At 44.2% G+C, this 19,591-nt stretch overlaps 1 protein-coding gene across 1 annotated transcript in view; it reads left to right on the top strand.

Annotated features, from left to right (window-relative positions):
- The first annotated feature begins 554 nt into the window (after nt 1-554).
- The window catches only part of LOC137379108 (aspartate aminotransferase, mitochondrial-like), a 50,743-nt gene continuing 31,706 nt past the window's right edge, over nt 555-19,591 (top strand). Inside the window, exons 1-3 of the mRNA XM_068049811.1 lie at nt 555-672; nt 13,934-14,090; nt 15,945-16,073. Of these exons, the coding sequence (XP_067905912.1) occupies nt 590-672; nt 13,934-14,090; nt 15,945-16,073 (369 nt within the window). The 5' untranslated portion in view covers nt 555-589. The remainder of the gene's footprint in view (nt 673-13,933; nt 14,091-15,944; nt 16,074-19,591) is intronic.

Below are 19,591 nucleotides of genomic sequence, written 5' to 3'. Positions count from 1 at the left end.
TTGGATCGGCTAGGGTTGTTTTCCTTAGAACTGAGGAGGCTGAGGGGTGACTTAATTGAGAGGTACAAAATTAAGAGGCGCCTAGATAGACAGGAAGGACCTGTTTCCCTTACTGGAGAGGTCAATTACCAGGGGGCACAGATTTAAGGTGATTGCTAGAAGGATTAGAGGGGACATGAGGAAAAAAAATTTCACCTAGAGTGGTGAGCGTCTGGAATTCACTGCCAGGAATGGTGGTGGAGGCAGAAACCCTTAACTCATTTAAAAGGCTCCTGGACCTGCACCTTCAGTGCTGTAACCTGCAAGGCTACGGATCAGGTGCTGTAAGATTAGATTGGGCAGTTATTTTTTTCCATCAGCGCAAACACATGAGCTGAATGACCTCCTTCAGTGCCGTAATTTTTCTATGGTTCTATGGACCGCTTACACTGAGGGACAAATCATTGGGTCAGCTACTCTGCAGGTGTCGCTGTGGCTGAACCTGTGCACTTGTTTCGACGCGGATTATCTTGCCGCGACACTCGGGTCTTGTTGTTTTCCTGAGGTTATATATAGTTGCTGCGCATCCTTGCGTATCCTAACACTGGGTATGATGGCGATGCTCTGTTCTTGCAGGATCCTCACCACAGCCACGCACCACCCGGGCTTGGCTGTGCTCTCCGCCCGAGCCAGGTAACAGCAGGAGAAAACAGAGCGGCTGACATTTCACCCTTACCGCGGTAGCCGTCTCACAGATCGTTAGAAATGTTAACGGTCGCTGAGGTAACAGTGCACGAGGGCAGAGGCCCTGGGTCAGACTTCTTCAGGAAGCTGTTTATTTTAAGTCGAAGAATACAGTTCGATGATCATTGAACTGATTGATTTACCTGAGGTGATTTCGTGACGCTGGGAGAATGCGGGGCGGTGCGCTCCTACGTGATGATTGTGTGCTGGCCATTGATTGGCTGAGAGGCGCGCGGAGCCCCTGTCGTTTGACGCGTCATGCGCGCGCTCATGCCCTTGATGGAGGCGAGTTAAAGGGCATGGGCCGAGCACGTGATGCCAGTGTCTCAATGGGGAATGGGACTTGTAACCGCGCATTAAACCGGAGTATAATAGTCTTAATTGTAAATGCTTAATAGGCAGATGCACTGGCTGGTCTGTTATTCCAACCATGCAGATCAGAAGGTCCTATTTTGACCCCAACTTGTCATAGAGTCATACAACACTGAAACAGGCTCTCTGGCCCACCAAGTCTGTGCCAACCAACAACCACCCATTTATACTAATCCTACATTAACCCTATATTCCCTGTCACATCCCCACCTTCCCTCAATTCTCCTATCACCTACCTACACTGGTGGCAAATTGCCGTGGCCAATTTACCTATCAACCTGGCTGTGGGAGAAACCGGAGCACCTGGCGGAAACCCACGCGGTCACAGGGAGAACTTGCAAACTCCGCACAGACAGTACCTAGAACGGAACTCGGGTACATGGAGCTGTGAGGCTGCGGTGCTAGTCACTGCACCACTGTGCCACCCTTGTGTCGTAGTTGATATCAGGGACGCTGCAGTTTTCCATATCACCCTGGGTTCGAGTGTGTGGAGAAACCGATCAGGGTTCACCCTCCCAATCGCTGCCTAACCTCTCCCTAGTAACATTCTCACCTCTTTAAGTCAGAAGGTCATGGGTTAAGAGGGCAAAGGGGAAAAGGCAGAGGAGTGGAACTTGCTGAGTTCCTCTTACAGTGTCCGCATGGGCACAACGGGCCAAATGGCATCCTTCTGTGCTGTAACCATTCTATGATTTGATTCAAATCCCACTCAGATTTTGAGTACAAAATCCAGGTTGGTGGTCCAGTGTACTGTACTGTCAGGTGCCATCATCAAGGTGTGATTTTAAACTAAGGTGGACATAAATTATCTTATGGCACTGTTCACTACCTCCTGTCTGTTTCTGTAGTCTACATTTTGTGCTTTTGGACACCTGTTATTTTCCATTCTGAGCCATTCCTGTTATAAGAAGCCCATGTGGGTCAAAATGAGGCATTGTTGATTTTTAATACAGCCAGCACCTCATATCAGGCTGGAGGTTAATCTAGCAGTGGCATCCAGAAAAGAAAGTTTCCCTGTAGCATACTGCAAATCCTATTAATACATAGGGGATAGATATACTCATGACAACCTACATTACCCTCACAATAGGAGCTCATTGGACTCTTAATTTCTTGCATACCACTTCTTTCTGCACTGGGTGGGGAGGGAACAGAAAAGGTAAACACATTGGAGCAGTATAATGTGGGCTCGTACTTGGATTACTCAATCTGCTTAGTTCATGAAATTCAGCAAAATCAGACCTGACTCAAAATTATTTTAACAAGGAGCTTAAAGGAGGAAAAAGAGATGGAGGTTGAGGGAGAGAATTTCAGACCTTGAGGCCGAGACTGGAGGCACAACCACCAATGGTGGGGTGAAGGGAGTTGTACAAGAATCCAGAGTTAGAGGAATGCAGTGTACTTAGAGAATTGTAGAGCTGTAGGGAGGAGGTTGTAGAGGTGGTGAGTGGGAGGCCATGGAGCAATTTGAACAGGAGGATGAGAATTTTAAACTTTATGCATTAGTGGACATTGAGCTACTGTAGGCTAGTGAGCACAGGTGAGCAGGACTTGGTGCAAGTTAAGATATGGACAGTGGAATTGTGGGTGAGCTCAACTTTTCTAGGGTGGAAGATGGAAGGTCAAAATGGAGAGTGTTTAAATACTTGAGTATGAAGATAACAAAAGTATGGAGGATGGCTTCAGCAGCAGATGGAATGCGCTAAGGCAGGGTAATGTTATGTAAATGGAAGAAGGAGGTCATTGTGATGGAAAGGACATGGGGTTGAAAGCTGACCTCGGAGTCAGAGAGGATGCCAAGGTTGCAAACAGTCTGGATCAGCCTGAGACACTGGCCAGGAGTGGGAAATGGAATCAGTGCCTAAGTACTGGAGTTTGTGGCAGAGGCTGAAGACAATGGTTTTAGAATTCCCAATGTTTAATTGGAGGAAACAGGCTGGGGGCTCTTTTCTGTAGAAAAGGGCGGCGCAGTGATTAGCACCGCAGCCTCACAGCTCCAGCGACCCGGGTTCAATTCTGGGTACTGCCTGTGTGGAGTTTGCAAGTTCTCCCTGTGTCTGCGTGGGTTTCCTCCGGGTGCTCCGGTTTCTTCCCACAGCCAAAAGACTTGCAGGTTGATGGGTAAATTGGCCATTATAAATTGCCCCTAGCATAGGTAGGTGGTCGGGGAATATAGGGACAAGTGAGGATGTGGTCGGAATATGGGATTAGTGTAGGATTAGTATAAATGGGTGGTTAATGGTCAGCACAGACTCGGTGGGCCGAAGGGCCTGTTTCAGTGCTGTATCTCTAAATCAAATCAAAATCAAATCAAAAGAAAAGATTGCGGGATGACCTGATAGAGGTCTACGATTATGAAAGGGTTTGATAGGGTAGATGTAGAGAAGATGTTTCTATTTGCTAGTGAGAGCAAAACTAGAGGCTGTAAATACAATATAGTCAGTAATAAACCCAATAGGGAATTCAGGAGAAGCATCTTTACCCAGAGTGTGGTTAGAATGTGGAACTCGCTACAGATGCAGTTAAGGGGAAGCTAGATAAACACATGAGGCAGAAAGGAATAGAAGGATATGTTGGTTGGGCTAAATTGAAGGGTGGGATGAGGCTTGTATGGAGCATAAACACTGCCATGGATCCTTTGGGATGAATGGCCTGTTTCTGTGCTGTAAATACTGACAATATCAGCACTGTGACTTAAATTTAAAGTGTGGCAGCTGATTCAAGCTGGTAGTTGCTGGCTCCCCAAAGTAAGTGCTCTTTTAGCACCTTGGGGACCAGGAGGAGCAGAAATGCTCCCCCCAGGTCCTTCAAGGAAGCCTTTGGCTTTCCCAAGTCCCTGTCCCACCACCTTCCCCCAAGCCAAGATCACCAGCTTCCCCCTCCCCACTGCAGCCATCCAGATGGCTGACTTACCACCCAGTTTGTCAATCTGACCAGTTGCCAGGCAGGAAATAGAGCTTTTTTTTAAAAAAAAAAATGATAAATTCAGCAGGATCTCTGTGTTCCCAGCATTTTTGTGTTCCCTGTAAACAGACGCTGTCCCTGTAAATAATGGGGCTCAGAAATCTGGGACATGTCAATTGATAGTTGCTTGAGTTTGAATTGATATGAGTAGCAGCATTCCACAAGCTGATAAGTCGGATTTAACATACACTCTCCCCATCCAACACCTGACAGCAGTGTGGATTTTAAACCCCTCTGAGCTAAATTAAATTAAAAAGTAATACTTCAGTTTAAATCTTGCAAAGATCCTTCTGTGGCAAAATGGATGGAGACAGGAACAAAGGAACCAGATTTTGAGCATTCAGCCCTTCGAGCCTGTTCCCACCATTCAGATCATGGCTGATCGTGCATCCATTCCATTTATTCACTTTTGTTCTATATTCCTTGATACTGTTACCCCACAAAAATTGATCAATTGCAGTCTTGAAAATTTCAATTGTCCCAGCATCCATAGTTTTTTCAGGTAATAAGTTCCAGATTTCAACACCTTTGTATGAAAAAGTGTGCCCTGATTTCGCTCCTGAATCCTCTAGCACTAACTGTAAGATTACACTCCTTTGTTCTGGATTCCACCACCAGAAGAAATAGGTCCACTGTACCTACCCGATTCGCATCCCTTTATTTTAAATATCTTGATTAGATCATCCTTCAGCTTTCTGTGTCAGGTGTCAGTCGTGGCTCAGTGGTAGCACTCCTGCCTCTGACTTCGAAGGTCGTGGGTTCAACTTCAACTCAGACTTGAGCACAAAAATCAAGGCTGACCCTCCAGTGCAGTACTGAGGGAGTGCTGCACTTTTGGAGGTGTTGTCTCTTGAATGAGACTTTAAACCTGCTTTCTCAGGTGGACATGAAAGACCCCATTGCACTATTCCGAGCAGAGCAGCGGCCTAGATACAGTGTAAAACACCTTCTCACTGTCCCATCAAACACTCCAAGAGCAGGACAGCACTGATTAGGTACAGAGTAAAGTTCCCTCTACGCTGTCCCATCAAACACTCCAAGAGCAGATACACAGGTGTGTTGCCAATACCTTCCCTGGATACCAAGGCTAGGAGAGGCACTCTGGAAGGGATGGGGAGTTGGAACTTGTCCATGGGAATAACCAAAGGTATGAGAACTGAAATAATCTAGACTAATAATGAGGTGTTAGTTGTGGCTCATTGGTTGCATTTTCATCTCTAAGTCAGTAGGTTGTGGATTCAAATCCACCTCCAGAGACTTCAGCATAAAATCTGGACTGATTTTCGCATGCAGTACTGAGGGGGTTCTGCATTGTCGAGGTCCCATCTTTCAGATGAACCCTTCAGGGAGATCTCCCCAGGAGTGTTGGCCAACATTTATCCCTCAATTATCACAAAAAAAAGGGTTTGATACAGAGTAAAGCTCCCTCTACACTGTCCCATCGAATACTCCCAGGGCAGGCACAGCACGGGTTCGATACAGAGTCAAGCTTTTTCTACTTGCAGCCAGTCGCTTTAGCCCCAGCATCAGTAAGTCTGTCTGGTGCTGCATTGAAATCGTCCAAAGTTATTTCCTGGAGGATCTTTACAGCCTGCGGAAAAGAGTTTCATTTTGTCAGCTTGGGGCTGCATCTGAATTGGTTGCCTTAGTTGAAAGCTTGTTATTGAGTGTTATCCTCTCAACTCGCCCCCTCACTCTGAAACTGAAACAGTCTTGCCGTTTTAATGCATAGGCGTGAGTTGAGAAAAGGTGCACTCAGGACAGAGTAATGCCTTTTTCTGCTGTTGTGACATTTTTGCAAATTATTTTATAAAACAGAAATAACTAATTTTTGTTGGATGCCAGTGCACAATACCCAGCAGAGCGCACTGTCTATTCGTGTGTCTCTTTTTCAGTGGTCTCCGTCTATTGATGTATTTTGCTCAGGTTGACTGGTGTTATTAATTGTTGAGCGATCCAATCATTTATACTCTGCTTTAGATTTTATAGCTTGCAGTCTTTGAAAGGGTTAATGCCCAGTTCCTCAGGGCCAAGTGCCACCTCTGCTAGTTTTTCAATGTGACTGATGCCCTTTTCCTGAGAATGTCACTGCATCAGAGGCTGTTCCCCATGGTCAGCTCTTGGCACACAGCCCTGGAGCTAACTCTTATATTAGGAGCTGTCATCAATTGTTAGCAGTACATTCTGAGTAAACCAGTGTAAAAGGTCGGGGAATGTTAAATTTAAATTGCGTCAAGCGTAAATCAGGTTTCCATGATCTTTATCACTGGTTTAAAAATCAATTCACCGGAAGGTGGCTCTGCTCACAACTGGCACTGCCCACAGATCAAAATGAGCCTGGCAGGTTTCTGGCACTTGTGTCCATTCATGGCCATTCAAAGGGGGTCTACAAATTGCTCTCATTTTCTTAGTCACACAGGCACTAGTAGACATGTTTTAAAAGTTTTTACATAGTTAAAAGTATTTAATTTATAAGAAACTGATAGTGTATGCCAATTAAATTCGGAAGTGGTTCAATATAGTTTTTTAAATGGAGAGAGAATAAATTGCCTAATCTTTTTCCACAAAAGGATCCCAGTTATCTAACTTAGATTTCAATTCTGAGTCGAGTGATCTTCAAAATCAGGCATTATCCTTCAGTGTTTTGTACGGTGGCCAGTATCAGGGTTAATCTCCAACTGGTTGTGCTGTATCCAGTTACAGTATTTCCCGTGTCACCAGAGAGCCAGTTATTTAAAGTACAGCACAGAGCTGTATTAATAATGCAAAATAAGTCACAAGTTGAGTTGACTAGCAGGGAGACCACACAGTGCATTGGGCTAGCAATCTGCCCTTTCAGCTCTGGGTCCTGAAGCTGAATCCTGTCCTCTGGGTGTCCGGGTCCTACAGTGGAACTGAGGGGTAATCTCAGTACATATCTTGGCAGCAGGCCCGTACACCAGAACTCCTCTTAATTTATTAACAGAATCAGGTCAGACAGCATCTGTGGAGAGAACAGAGGAATTAATGTTATGAGTGTGAACCCTTCTTCAAAAATGGAAAAAGAGGTGGACCGTTGTACTAATATAACCAGAAAAGTAATATATATATAATATATTTATCCAAGTAAATATGAAGACAATAAAGGGTTCAAAAATAGCCATGAAGTGGGAGATCTGTGGAAAGGCAAGGAATTGGGAGCGGTGGAAAATGTGGCGGTCAGTTGTGGAATTAAAACAGATTTGAAAAGGAGGATATAGCTGAAGTTACTGAAGTCAGTGTTCAAACTAGAGGGTTGCAGGATGCCCAGGCAAAAGACAAGATATTTTTCTTGAAGCTTGAGCTGAGCTTCATTGGAACAGTGTATAATACCAAACGGTCAAAATGGATGAAGGAGATCACATGTAGCTCAGGCTCACAATTGCAGACCGAAATGTTTGGCAGAGCAGTCAGCTAATTAATCTACATTTGGTCTCGCTAGTGTGGGAGAGAGAGCACTGAGCAGTCAATATTGTATACTGGATTACAGGGAACGTGTTTAGGGACCTGGACAGTGGTAAGGGAGAACATGACTGCACAAGTGTTGCAGCTGCTGTGTTGTACAGTAATATGTCACAGGAAAGGTAGCTAAAAGTAGGGCCAGTGGAAAAGTGAAACAGGGTGTTGCAGAGGAATTGTCCCTCCAAAAGTGTAGGGGAGCAAGATGATGTGATTAGTGGGATTATGTTGTAAATGGTGGAAAGTGATCTGGTGGCTTGTGGTGTAATGGTGAGGACCAGCTGGTCTCTGCAATGGTTTTGTAAAGGGGGGGGGGGGGGGCGGAGGTAGAGTGAGGGCACAAGCAAGAGAAATGAGATCACCCTAGTCAAGGACCCTGCAGGAGGGAAATCCTCTGAGGGGGAAGAAGGATATTTTAGAAACTCTGGTGTACAAGCTAGAGTCATCATATCAGATCCAACAGAAAAAGTGGGAGAAAGGAATAAAGTCTTGTAGAATGTGGAGTGGAGAAAGCATTCTCCATGTAGTTGTGGGAGTTTGTGGGCTTGTAGCAGATATCATTGTCAGCTAATCACCAGCGATAGAGGGAAATTCACTCGGGGATGGGTCAAATAATGGGATGTGTGAAAATTGGAAGTATTATTTAGTATTTAGTTTGCAGTAAACTGACACCCGCATTGTCAAAAGACTGGCGGGCAAAATCTCTCTGGTGCAGTAACAGATACTCAGTTGAGACCCACGTAAAGGCACATTATTGGCCACTGGCATTCGGAGCTTTACTCAAGTTTTAACTAAAGCTGTGCCTAATACAAACAAGCTGGAGAATGGCCCTTTTTTGTTCTCCTAGCTTTGTGCTGTAGTATTGGACTTTGGAAACAGATTACTGGTGATGATCTCGTAAAACTGCCTTCTCACTCGTGCAAACATTGTGTGTTTCTGCAGGACGTAATTGGGTCAGACCATGGCTTAATTATATCAGATTAATGCTCTTTAGAAGTCAGTGGTGCAGACACAGAGATGATTCAATTTCTGTTCCTGTAGTCAGTCTTGCCCTGACTTCAAGTAGTGTTTGTGGGTCACAGTTCTCTTGGGCTCAGACTGAATGTTTTAATTGTGCTCAGTGGAATATCATTAACTACAAGTAAGTGATCTCTTCCCTATGTCAAGTTCTGTGCTTAGTATCTACTAAGTATCCCCTTTGACTCTGGTTCAAGCCCTACTTTAGGACTTGAGTACATAATGTGGGGTAATACATCAGTCTAATACCGAGGGAGTGCTACATTGTTGTTAAAGGTATGATCTTTTAGATGAGACAGTAAACTGAAGTGTCCACCTGCTCAGGCGGACATAAAAGATGCCAGTTTACTGGTCTGGCCAACATATATCCCTGAACCATGAGCTCTAAAAACATATTAACTGGTCACTTATTAAACTGCTATTTGTTGGACCCTTTGTAGAAATTATCTTCTGCATTTTCCAACAAGACAACAGAGACTGTATCTATTTATTGATTGATTGATAGTTACAGCACTGAAACAGGCCCTTCGGCCCACCGAGTCTGTGCCGACCGTCAACCACCCATTTATACTAATCCTACATTAATCCCACATCCCCACACCACCTACCTATACTAGGGGCAATTTATAATGGCCAATTTACCTATCAACCTGCAAGTCTTTGGCTGTGGGAGGAAACCGGAGCACCCGGCGAAAACCCACACGGTCACAGGGAGAACTTGCAAACTCCGCACAGGCAGTACCCAGAATCGAACCCGGGTCGCTGGAGCTGTGAAGCTGCGGTGCTAACCACTGTGCCGCCCTATATCACTTGTGGTATGATAGCATAGTGGTCATGTTACTGGACTAATAATCTAGAGGCCTGGACTAAAGATCAGGATGTAGAAGCATAGAATGGTTACAGCACAGAAGGAGGCCATTTGGCCTGTCGTGTCTATGCCGGCTGTCTGCGAGAGCAATTTAGCTAGCCCACTCCCTTTCCCCATGACCCTGCAAATGTTTTCTTTTCAGGTGCTTATCCAGTTCCCTTTTTCCCTTTTGGCAGACACACACTCTCACTCTCACCCTCTCTCTCTGTCTCTCTCGGGCAATGCATTCCAGATCCAATCCACTCGCTGTGTAAAAAAAGTTTTTCCTCATGTCGCAGTTAGTTCTCTTCCAATCATCTTAAATTGGTCTCTTCTGGTTCTCGACCTTTCTGCCAACGGGAACATCCACCAACGGGAACAGTTTCTCCCCATCTACTCTGTCTAGACTTCATGATTTCGAACACCACTACCAAATCTCATCTCAGCCTCTTCTCTAAGGAGAACAACCCCAACTTCTCCATTCTAACCACATAACTGAAGTCCCTCATCCCTGGAACCATTCTTGTAAATCTTTTCTGCACCAAATCTAAGACTTCATATCCTTCCTAAAATGTGATATGAGTTCAAATCTGTGGGGTTTAAATTAATGTAAATAAATCTGGAATTAAAAAGCTAGCATTAGTGATGGTGACCATGAAGCTATCATATTGCTGTGAAAACCCATCTGGTTCGCTGATGTCCTATAGGGAAGGAAATTTGCCATCCTTACCTGGTTTGGAGTATATGTGAATCCAGATCCACAGCAGTGAGATTGACCCTTAACTGCCCTCTGAAATGGCCTAGCAAGCCACTCAAATGTATCAAACTGCTATGCCAAAACATAATAAAACTGGACGGTCCACCTGGCATTGACAGAGGCACCAAACATGATAAAAGCACACCCAGCTCAGTCAATCCTGCAAAGTCCTCCTCATTGACATCTTTGGACTTGGGCCATAATTAGGAGAGCTGTTCTACAGATTAAACAACAGCCTGACCCATTCACACACTCAATCCTACCTTTCGGGCAGCTTCCCAGACTACTACTACACCATCTCTGGGTATGTCCTATCTCACCTGCAGGACAGACCCACCAGAGGTGGTGGCACAATGGTGTATAGATGGGAGGGGAGTGGCCCACCGAGTCCTCAACATGGACTCCGGATATCATTCAGTCTCGTGGCATCAGATCAAATATGACCAAGGAAACCTCCTGCTGATTGCCACGTCCTGTCCTCTTTCAGCTAATGAATCAGTGTTTCTCCATGTTGAACACCACTTGGAAGAAGCACTGAGGTTAACAAGGATACAGAATGTACTCTGGGTGGGGGACTTCAATGTCCATCACCAAGAGTGGATCGGTTGCACCATTACTGACCGAGCTGGCCAAGTCCTGAAAGACATAGCTGCCAGACTGGGCCTGAGCAGGTGATGAGAGAACCAACAAGAGGGAAAAAACTACCTCGCCTGTAAGGTTAAAGTGTTGATAAAAACCTTATAGCTATAGGGAAAATCTACTTGACCTCTTCCTGTCCAGTCTACCTGTGGCAGATGCATCTGTCCATGACAATATTGGTAGGACTGACTACCGCATAGTCCTTGTGGAGACGAAGTCCTGTCTCCGCACTGAGGGCACTCTCCATCGTGTTGTATGACACCACCACCATGCTAAATGGACCAGATTCAGAACAGATCCAACAGTCAAAACTGAGCATCCATGAGGTGCTGTGGGCCATTAGCAGCAGTAGAATTGTATTCCACCACAATCTTTCACCTCATGGCTCAGTGTGCCCAGTTCTGGGCACCACACTTTCGGAAGGATGTCAAGGCATTAGAGACGGTGCCGAAAAAGATCAGAGCAATGGTTCCAGGGATTTGGAACTTTAGTTACTTGGATAGGTTGGAGAAGCTGGGTCTGTTCTCCTTGGAGAAGAGAAGATTAAGAAGAGATTTGATAGAGGTGTTCAAAATCATGAGGGTTCTGGACAGAGTAGATGGGGAGGAACTGTTCCCATTGGCCGAAGGATCCAGAACCAGAGGACACAGATTTAATTTGATTAGCAAAAGAAGCAACAGCGACATGAGGAAAATATTTTTTATGCAACGAATGGTTAGGATCTGGACTGCACTGCCTGAGAGTGTGGTGGAGGAAGATTCAATCAAGGCCTTCAAGAGAACTGGATAATTATCTGAAGAGAAAAAAATTGCAGGGCTATGGGGAAAAGGCAGGGGAGTGGAACTAAGTGAGTTGTTCTTGCAGAGAGCCCGCACGGACACGAATTGTCTCCTCTGTGGTATAGCCATCATATGATATCCCTCGCTTAGCATTACCATCAAGTCAGGGAAACAACCCTGCTTCAGTGAGGAGTATAGGCGAGCATGCCAACAGCAGCACCAGGCGTAACTATAAATGAGGTGCCAACACAGGGCTACATGCATGCTAAACAGCAGAGGCAGCATTTTATAGACTGAGCTAAGCAATCCCCACAACCAACAGATAAGATCAAATCTTTGCTTTCCTGCCACATCCATTCATGATTGTCCAGTTGTGGACAGTTAAACAAATAACGAGGTGGCTCCATGAACATTCCCATCATCAAGGATGGCAGTGCAAAAAAGACTGAAGTGTTTGCAACCCTTTTCTGCCAGAAGTGCCAAGTGAATAATCCATCTGTCTCTTCCCAAGTCCCACCATCACAAACGCCAGTCTTCAACATACAGTTCACTCCACATGATATCAAGAAACAGCTGAGCGCACTGGATAGCACAAAGGCTATGGACCACGAAAGCATTCCAGCTGTAGTGCTGAAGACTTGAGCTCCGGAACTAGCCGTGCCTCTAGCCAAGCTGTTCCGCAGGCGTCTACCTGACAAAATGAAAAATTGCCCAGGTATGTCCTGTCCACAAAAAGCAGGACAAATTCAATCTAGCCAGTTACTGCCCCATGAGACTACTCAATCATGAGCAAAGTGATGAAAGATGTTGTTAACAATGCTATCAAGCCACAACTCACCAATAGCCTACTCACTGATGCACAGTTTGGGTTCCATCAGGACCACTTGGCTACAGCCTTGGTCCAACCATAAACAAAAGAGCTGAATGCCAGAGGTAAGGTGAAAGTGACTGTTCTTAACATCAAGGCAGCATTTGACAAGAGCCCAAATGCGATTGAAGTCAATACCTAGCACAAAGGAAGATGATTGTGGTTGTTGGAGGCCAATCATTTCAACCCCAAGACATCATTGCAGGAGTTCCTCAGGACAGTGTCCTAGGCCCAATCATCTTCAGCTACTTCATCAATGACCTTCTGTCATCAGGTCAAAAGTGGGGATGTTTGGTGATGATTGCAGTGTTTGGTTCCATTTGCAACTCCTCAGATACTGAAACAGTCGGGGCCTGCACGCAGCAAAACCTTGACAACGTACAGGCTGGGGCTGATAAGTGGCAAGTAACATACACACCACACGAGTGCCAGGCAATGATCATCTCCAACAAGAGAAAATCTAACCATCTGCCCTTGATATTCTATGGCATTACCATCGTCAACTACCCACCATCAACATCCTGAGGGTCATCATTGACCAGAAACTTAACTGGATCAATCATATAAATACTGTGGATACAAGAGTAGGTCAGAGGCTGGGAATTCTGTGGCAAGTAGCTCGCCTTCTGGCTCCCCAGACCCTGTCCACCATCTGCAAGGCACAAGTCAGTAGTCCAATGGAATACTTTCCACTTGCCTGGGTGAATGCAGCTCCCGACAACATTCTTGAAGCTCGGCACCTTTCAAGACGAAGCAGTCCACTTGATCAGCACCGTAGCCATCATCTTAAACATTCACTCACCACCGGCGCACAGTACCAATAGCGTGTACCAGCTACAAAATGCACTGCAGCAACTCACCAAGGCTGCTTTGACAGCACCTTCCAAACCTGTGACCTGTAGCACCTAGGAGAAAGGCAGCAGACACATGGGAACACCACCACCACCAACATCAACACTTGAAAATATATATAGCTGTTCCTTCGCTATCACTGGGTCAAAATCTTGGAACTACCTAGCTAGTTAACTTTGTACCCACACCACATAGACTGCAGCGGTCCAAGAACTGACATCATGACATTCCAGTTCACCACCTTCTCAAAGGCAACTGGAGATGACGATAAATGGTGGCCTTGCCAGCGCTACCCATATCCCATAAACAAGTATTGTAAGAAGTCCTGCATTGGCTGTGAAACACAAGATATCCTGTGGTTGTCAAAGGAAAGATATAAATGCAAGTGTGTTCGTTTTATGTAATTACACACTTCTCCTGGCAGTGGGTTCTCTGCAGTGGTTCTCTTGGCAGGAAGGTGTAATTATAGTGTGACAGGTTTTCATAGCCATTTTAAATGCTGTCTGCTATAACTGCATATAATGTATTATGACACTGATTATTTACTCATAAATTTATGCAATATTAAAATGAATTCAGATTAATAGCTTCTCTTTGGAGAAAATAGTTGCTGCATGTGTTTTCTAATGATCTTCCAGCTCCTTGTGGTCACATGTGGAAATGGGTCCCCCCGATCCCATCCTTGGAGTTACTGAAGCTTTCAAGCGTGACAGCAACCCCAAGAAAATGAACTTGGGCGTTGGTGCATACCGTGATGACAACGGGAAGCCGTACGTGTTGAACTCTGTCAGAAAGGTGAGTTAGATGTGGTACCCTTTTTTTTAAAAAAAAGAAATGAGTGATAGTGGAGAAATCTAAAACCTCCAGGAATCATAGAATAGTACAGTACAGAAGGAGGCCTTTCATCCCATTGAGTCTATGCAGTTTTTTCAAGGAGTAATCTAATCCTTCCTGTTAACTGTCTCTTTCCCCATATCCCTGAAATTTCTCTATCCACCACCCTCGGAGGCAGATATCCATCACATCACTCCCATTGCCATTTGTTGTCTGGGCTCATAGATTGGCTGCTTGGGCTCATCTTTAAACATACAGATTTAAGGATTTTAGTTTTTCACTTTGCCCGTGGGTGTCGACAACAATGCACACCTTCTGGCTCGAACTGAGTAACTGCTTGACAAATCATGTGGCATCAGGAATTGATCATTAAATCAGGGGCAGGTCACAGCTTCTATAGAGGGGGCATATGAAATTGGTTTAGACTGTGTCAGAGTTATTTGTGACAGAATGTTACATGCCCAGGAATGCCATCTGAACACCACCATCTCCTGTACCCAAGCAAGAGTCAGCATCTGCTGCCGAGAAGGGGAAGGCAGAATTAAGGGAAGAATATGCAAGACAAACAAGCAGAAATGTCATAATGTCAGTTTAAGTCATGACATTTTAGTCTTTACACTGTCTAACCAAGACAGTTTCCTTTTCAACCAAGGGATTGGTATATCCATCATAAAGAATGTGAGCATCTTTCAGGGGTTTGCATGGTGGGTGTTCAAATGGCATTCCTGGGCATGTAACATTCTGTCGCAAATAACTCGCTGACACGGTCTAAACCCATTTTATATGCCCCTCTATAGAAGCTGTGATTTGCCCCTGATTTAATGATCAATTCCTGATGCAAATGATTTGTTAAGTAGTTACTCAGTTCGAGCCATAGTGTGTGCATTGTTGTCGACAGCCACGGGCAAAGTGAAAAACTTAAATCTGTAAGTTTAAAGATGAGTCTATAGGTTGGCACAGGGCAGTTAACACACCTCATGCTTGAAACAAATTCCCAACTAAGCTTGACATCTTGTCAGCTTATTGATTTGTAAATAACCTGTAAAAGTCCAAGTGTTAATCTTGTATAACAAACTCCTTTTTGCCTGAAATATATTAGAGGGACACTATTCATGAGACAGAGAAATACATGGGTACAGCCGTAGCATCACCGAAACAAATCTGGGAAAATTTGTGGGGAGTGTGTCCATTTACAGCATCCAGTGGATATTGTATGTCTGGTGACCTGTCCAAGAAAGACACACAATGAATAATCTTATTCGAGATTTTCAGAGAGCGATGAAAGCAAGAAAGACTTCCACTTCTAAAGCGATTTGCACATCCTAGAGCACTTTCCAGCCAATGAAGTGCTTTTGAAGTGTTGTCACTGTTGTAATGTAGGAAACACGGCAGCCAATTTGCACACAACAAGCTCCCACAAACAGCAATGTGGTAATGACCAGATAATCTAATTTTTGTGATGTTAATTGAGGGCAACTATTGGCCAGGGCACCAGCGAGAACTCCCCTGCCCTTCTTCAAAATTAGATCTTTTACGTCCACCTGAGAAGACAGACCGGGTCTGAGTTTAACGGCATATCCGAAAGATGGCGCCACCAACAGTGCAACACTCCCTCAGTACTGCACTGCAGTGTCACCCTGATTTTTGTGCTCCAGCCCTGGAGTGGGACTTGAACCCACAACCTGAGACACAGAGGCAAGAGTGCTACCAACTGAGCCAAGGCTGACACTTAAAATGCAAGGTACCCAAGAACATGCAGTGTCTCTGGACATTTCTGTAACTGATATGTACTCTGATTTTTGACATTCTTAACAGGCCGAGGCTCAAATTACAGCAAAGAAAATGGACAAAGAGTACCTCCCAATTGGTGGCCTGGCAGACTTCAACAAGGCCTGTGCAGAGCTGGCTCTAGGAGACAACAGTGAAGTCATCAAGAGTGGAAGGGTAAGGAGCTGCTTTTTCTAGTAGATGGGCTAGACAAAAGTTATAAAGGCGGATGGCAGCATTCCTAGAGCTCTGAACTGAATAAATGGAGCAACAAAGGAGGATTTCACGATAGTGTTACGACCGAGGTGGGAGGAGTGCACTATCTTTTCTAGTTCTGTTTCTCCACAGGCCACAACAACATCTATTTAAATGTTTACCCAGTTACCGACACCGCCAATCATATACTCCTTTTTTATTAATCCCAGAATAAAATACACCAACCAGGTTTCTTTAATAAACAACAAAATTATCCGTTTATTACAAAACAAGACTTAACCAGTAACAAAGCAAAGCATTAACACAACAGATTAAAATATGAAAGTTCCCTTTTTAAAAATTCCTCAATTACACTCACACACTCTGGGGGGAAAAAAAACACTTCACTCTGCAGAGGTCTGTTACAAAAAAGGACAAAAAAACTACTATGGCCAAATACTTGCTAATTCTTGACGAGAAAAGAAAGAAGATATGGAAGGAAGTTGTCCTTTTTTTTGGTCTGGCGTCCGGGTATACGGAGGTGGGTCACTAGGATCGTTTCTGGAGATGTCGAGAATTATTCTAGTAGGCTTTCTGGGAGAAATGTAGCATCAAGGTTTTTCCACCAGCACATATTTGAATTAAAACCGTTTTTTTTTCAGCTCCTGTGGAGCTATACGGCACCGGGGATTTTTTTTGCTCTTCCCCACTGAACCTTGGCAGGACATTCTTTTTTTGCAATGTGGATAATCTTTAAGTAATAGGACTGTAATAGTAAACCCCATGGGAATAGTCTGGCAATAGTCTGGCATTCTGGCTTTTGAATTTTTGTCAAAAGTTTATTACCAAATCAGCCGACTGTAATTTTCTAAACAGAGCTTCTAATGGTTCCAAGTGGTCCTTCAAAGTATCATTGTATACCAGCACATCGTCAAGGTAAAACACAGTTTGGAATGCTGGCTACCACTTGGTTCATTTAGTCTCTGAAAAGTGGCTGGGGCATTGTTTTTAGCCCAGATGGCATCGCTTGGCATTGGAAAAGACAGTCTATTGTGACAAAGCCAATATTTCTTTAGCTCAGGGTGTTAAAGGAATCTGCCAGTATCCCTTTAACTAACAAATCTATTTTTGTAAGAAAAGTGGCAGTGCCCACTCTTGTCAATACAGTCTTCCAAGTGAGGAATTGGTTAGGAGTCTGCCTTTGTTACTGCATTAACCTTTCTGTAGTCTGTGCAGAATCTAGTTGAACTGTCACGTTTAGGCACTAACAACACTGGGGAACTCCAGCTGCTTTGACTAGGTTCAATTAAGTGGTTTTCCAGCATCTATTGGATTTCTGCTTTCACCTGGGCCTGTTTCCCTAGATTTAAGTGATAAGGATGCTGTTTCATAGGAAAGGATTCCCCTACATGCATATCTTGTATGGCTAAGGTTGTACATTTTGGTTTGTCCTTACAAACTTCTTTAAATGCTGTGAGTAGCTTGTTAGGTCTCCTCGTTGTTCTACATCTAAATATGAAAGCATAGTGTCCAATCTCCCTAACAATTCAGTATTAGCTAACCTGATAGGTTCAATTTGAGAATAGTCGCTTGGCCTCCTTCTGCCTCATCCTCACTGTCCCTTTCATCCTTCACTGTCCCTACTACCTGACATACCTGTTCTTGCTTATCCTCTTCCCAGAGATATTGTTTCAACATATTGATATAACACCGCCATTTCTTTTTCTGGCGATCTGGGGTGTCAATCAAATAATTTACTTTACCAATTCTTTCGACCACTTTATATGGACCATTGAACTGTGCTTTCAGCAGTTCACCCTGTAAAAGTAGTAATACTAACACCTCAACCATTGAACTGTGCTTTCAGCAGTTCACCCTGTAAAAGTAGTAATACTAACACCTCATCCCCTGGTTGAAATGTTCGGGTCTTGGCATGCTTGTCTGTCTATTTCTTCATGGTTGTTTGGGAAGCTTTCAGGTATTCCTAAGCCACTTTGCAGGCTCTTGTGAGCTGCTCCCGAAACAGAGATACATAATCTAACACAGAAGATTTGTCCCTCTATTCTAAAAACTTTTCTTTAATTAGTTTTAGAGGACCTCTTATCTCATGTCTATAAACTAATTCAAAAGGACTAAAACCGGTAGACTCATTTGGTGAATCCCTAGTAGCAAACAAAAGAAATTCTAGCCCTTTATCCCAATCATGGGGATATTCATGACAGTATGCCCTGATCATCATTTTGAGATTCTGATGGGTACCATTCTAAAGCTCCTTGTGTCTGTGGGTGGTAGGCTGAAGACATTTAACTATGATACACCCAAATTATTCATAACTTTCAGGAAAATTTTGGACATAAAATTGGAGCCTGGATCCGACTGAATCTCAATTGGTAATCCATATCTAGTGAAAAACTGGGTTAACTTCTCTACCACTACCTTAGCAGAAATTGTTCTCAAGGGAATGGCCTCTGGAAACCGAGTAACCATATCCATGATAGTATATATTGGTGTCCCACTTTTATTTTCAGTAATGCTGCTACACAGTCTACCAATACTCTACTAAGTGGTTCCCCAAAAACTGGTATGGGAATTAGAGGTGCCGGTTTTATGGCAGGTTGTGGTTTTCCCACAATCTGACATGTATGGCACGTTTTACAAAACTGCACCACGTCTTTGTAAAGACCTGGCCAGTAAAAATGTCGCCTGACATGTGATTGGGTCTTCTGGAGAATCCCATTTTTCATATAGTAGCTTTTCGAACTCCCTTCAGCTTCAGTTAGAGCTGATTGTGACACTTTAACTCTGGATTGGCTTTCTGAGCCTTAATCAGAGAAGACTTACTGAACATTTCCTTTGGATTATTCAAATCCCCAAAGAAAGTTTCTGATATTCAGATAGTCTGTGGTGCCACTTTTACCACTGACAGTGGAACTTGTATAGCCATTGCTCAGGTCACTACACATGAAGGAAAAATTCCTGGAACCTTTTCCTGTAACTGTTCCGTCTCTTTAACTTCACTTGGTTCACTGGAGAAGCTACTACCTTCGCTCCGGCCAAATTATTCCCCAGGAGTAGGTCGACTTTGTCTACTGACAAATTATGGACAACTCCTACAGATACCATTCCAGACATTAGGTCACATTCAAGGTGCACCCGATACAAAGGTACAGGTGTATACTCCCTGCTAATGCCATTCACTGAAACCTCAGCATTCAATGCGCTGTCTGGTGGAAGCATTATGCCTTCCCCCGGCAAAAGCGTTTGGGTGGCTCCTGTATCCCTAAGTACAACTATAGGTTTACCTGCCTCACTTGAGGGAAAAGGAGTTACTAATCCTTTTGTCAAGAATTCCCTATAACTCTCAGGCATCTTGTTCACCTCCCCTGCAGCGGTTTTGGCCTTACAGCTGCAATGAAAGTTGCAGCCTGATCCGTCATAGTCTCAGTCAGGGCCCCTTTCTCTGCACTGGCTTTGTGCACTGCAATAAGTTCCATGGGTTT

The sequence above is a fragment of the Heterodontus francisci genome, chromosome 17, assembly GCF_036365525.1.
Source record: "Heterodontus francisci isolate sHetFra1 chromosome 17, sHetFra1.hap1, whole genome shotgun sequence".
NCBI lineage: Eukaryota > Metazoa > Chordata > Chondrichthyes > Heterodontiformes > Heterodontidae > Heterodontus > Heterodontus francisci.
The sequence above is the reverse complement of the archived record's forward strand: the minus strand, read 5'-3'. Positions and strand labels throughout refer to the sequence as shown.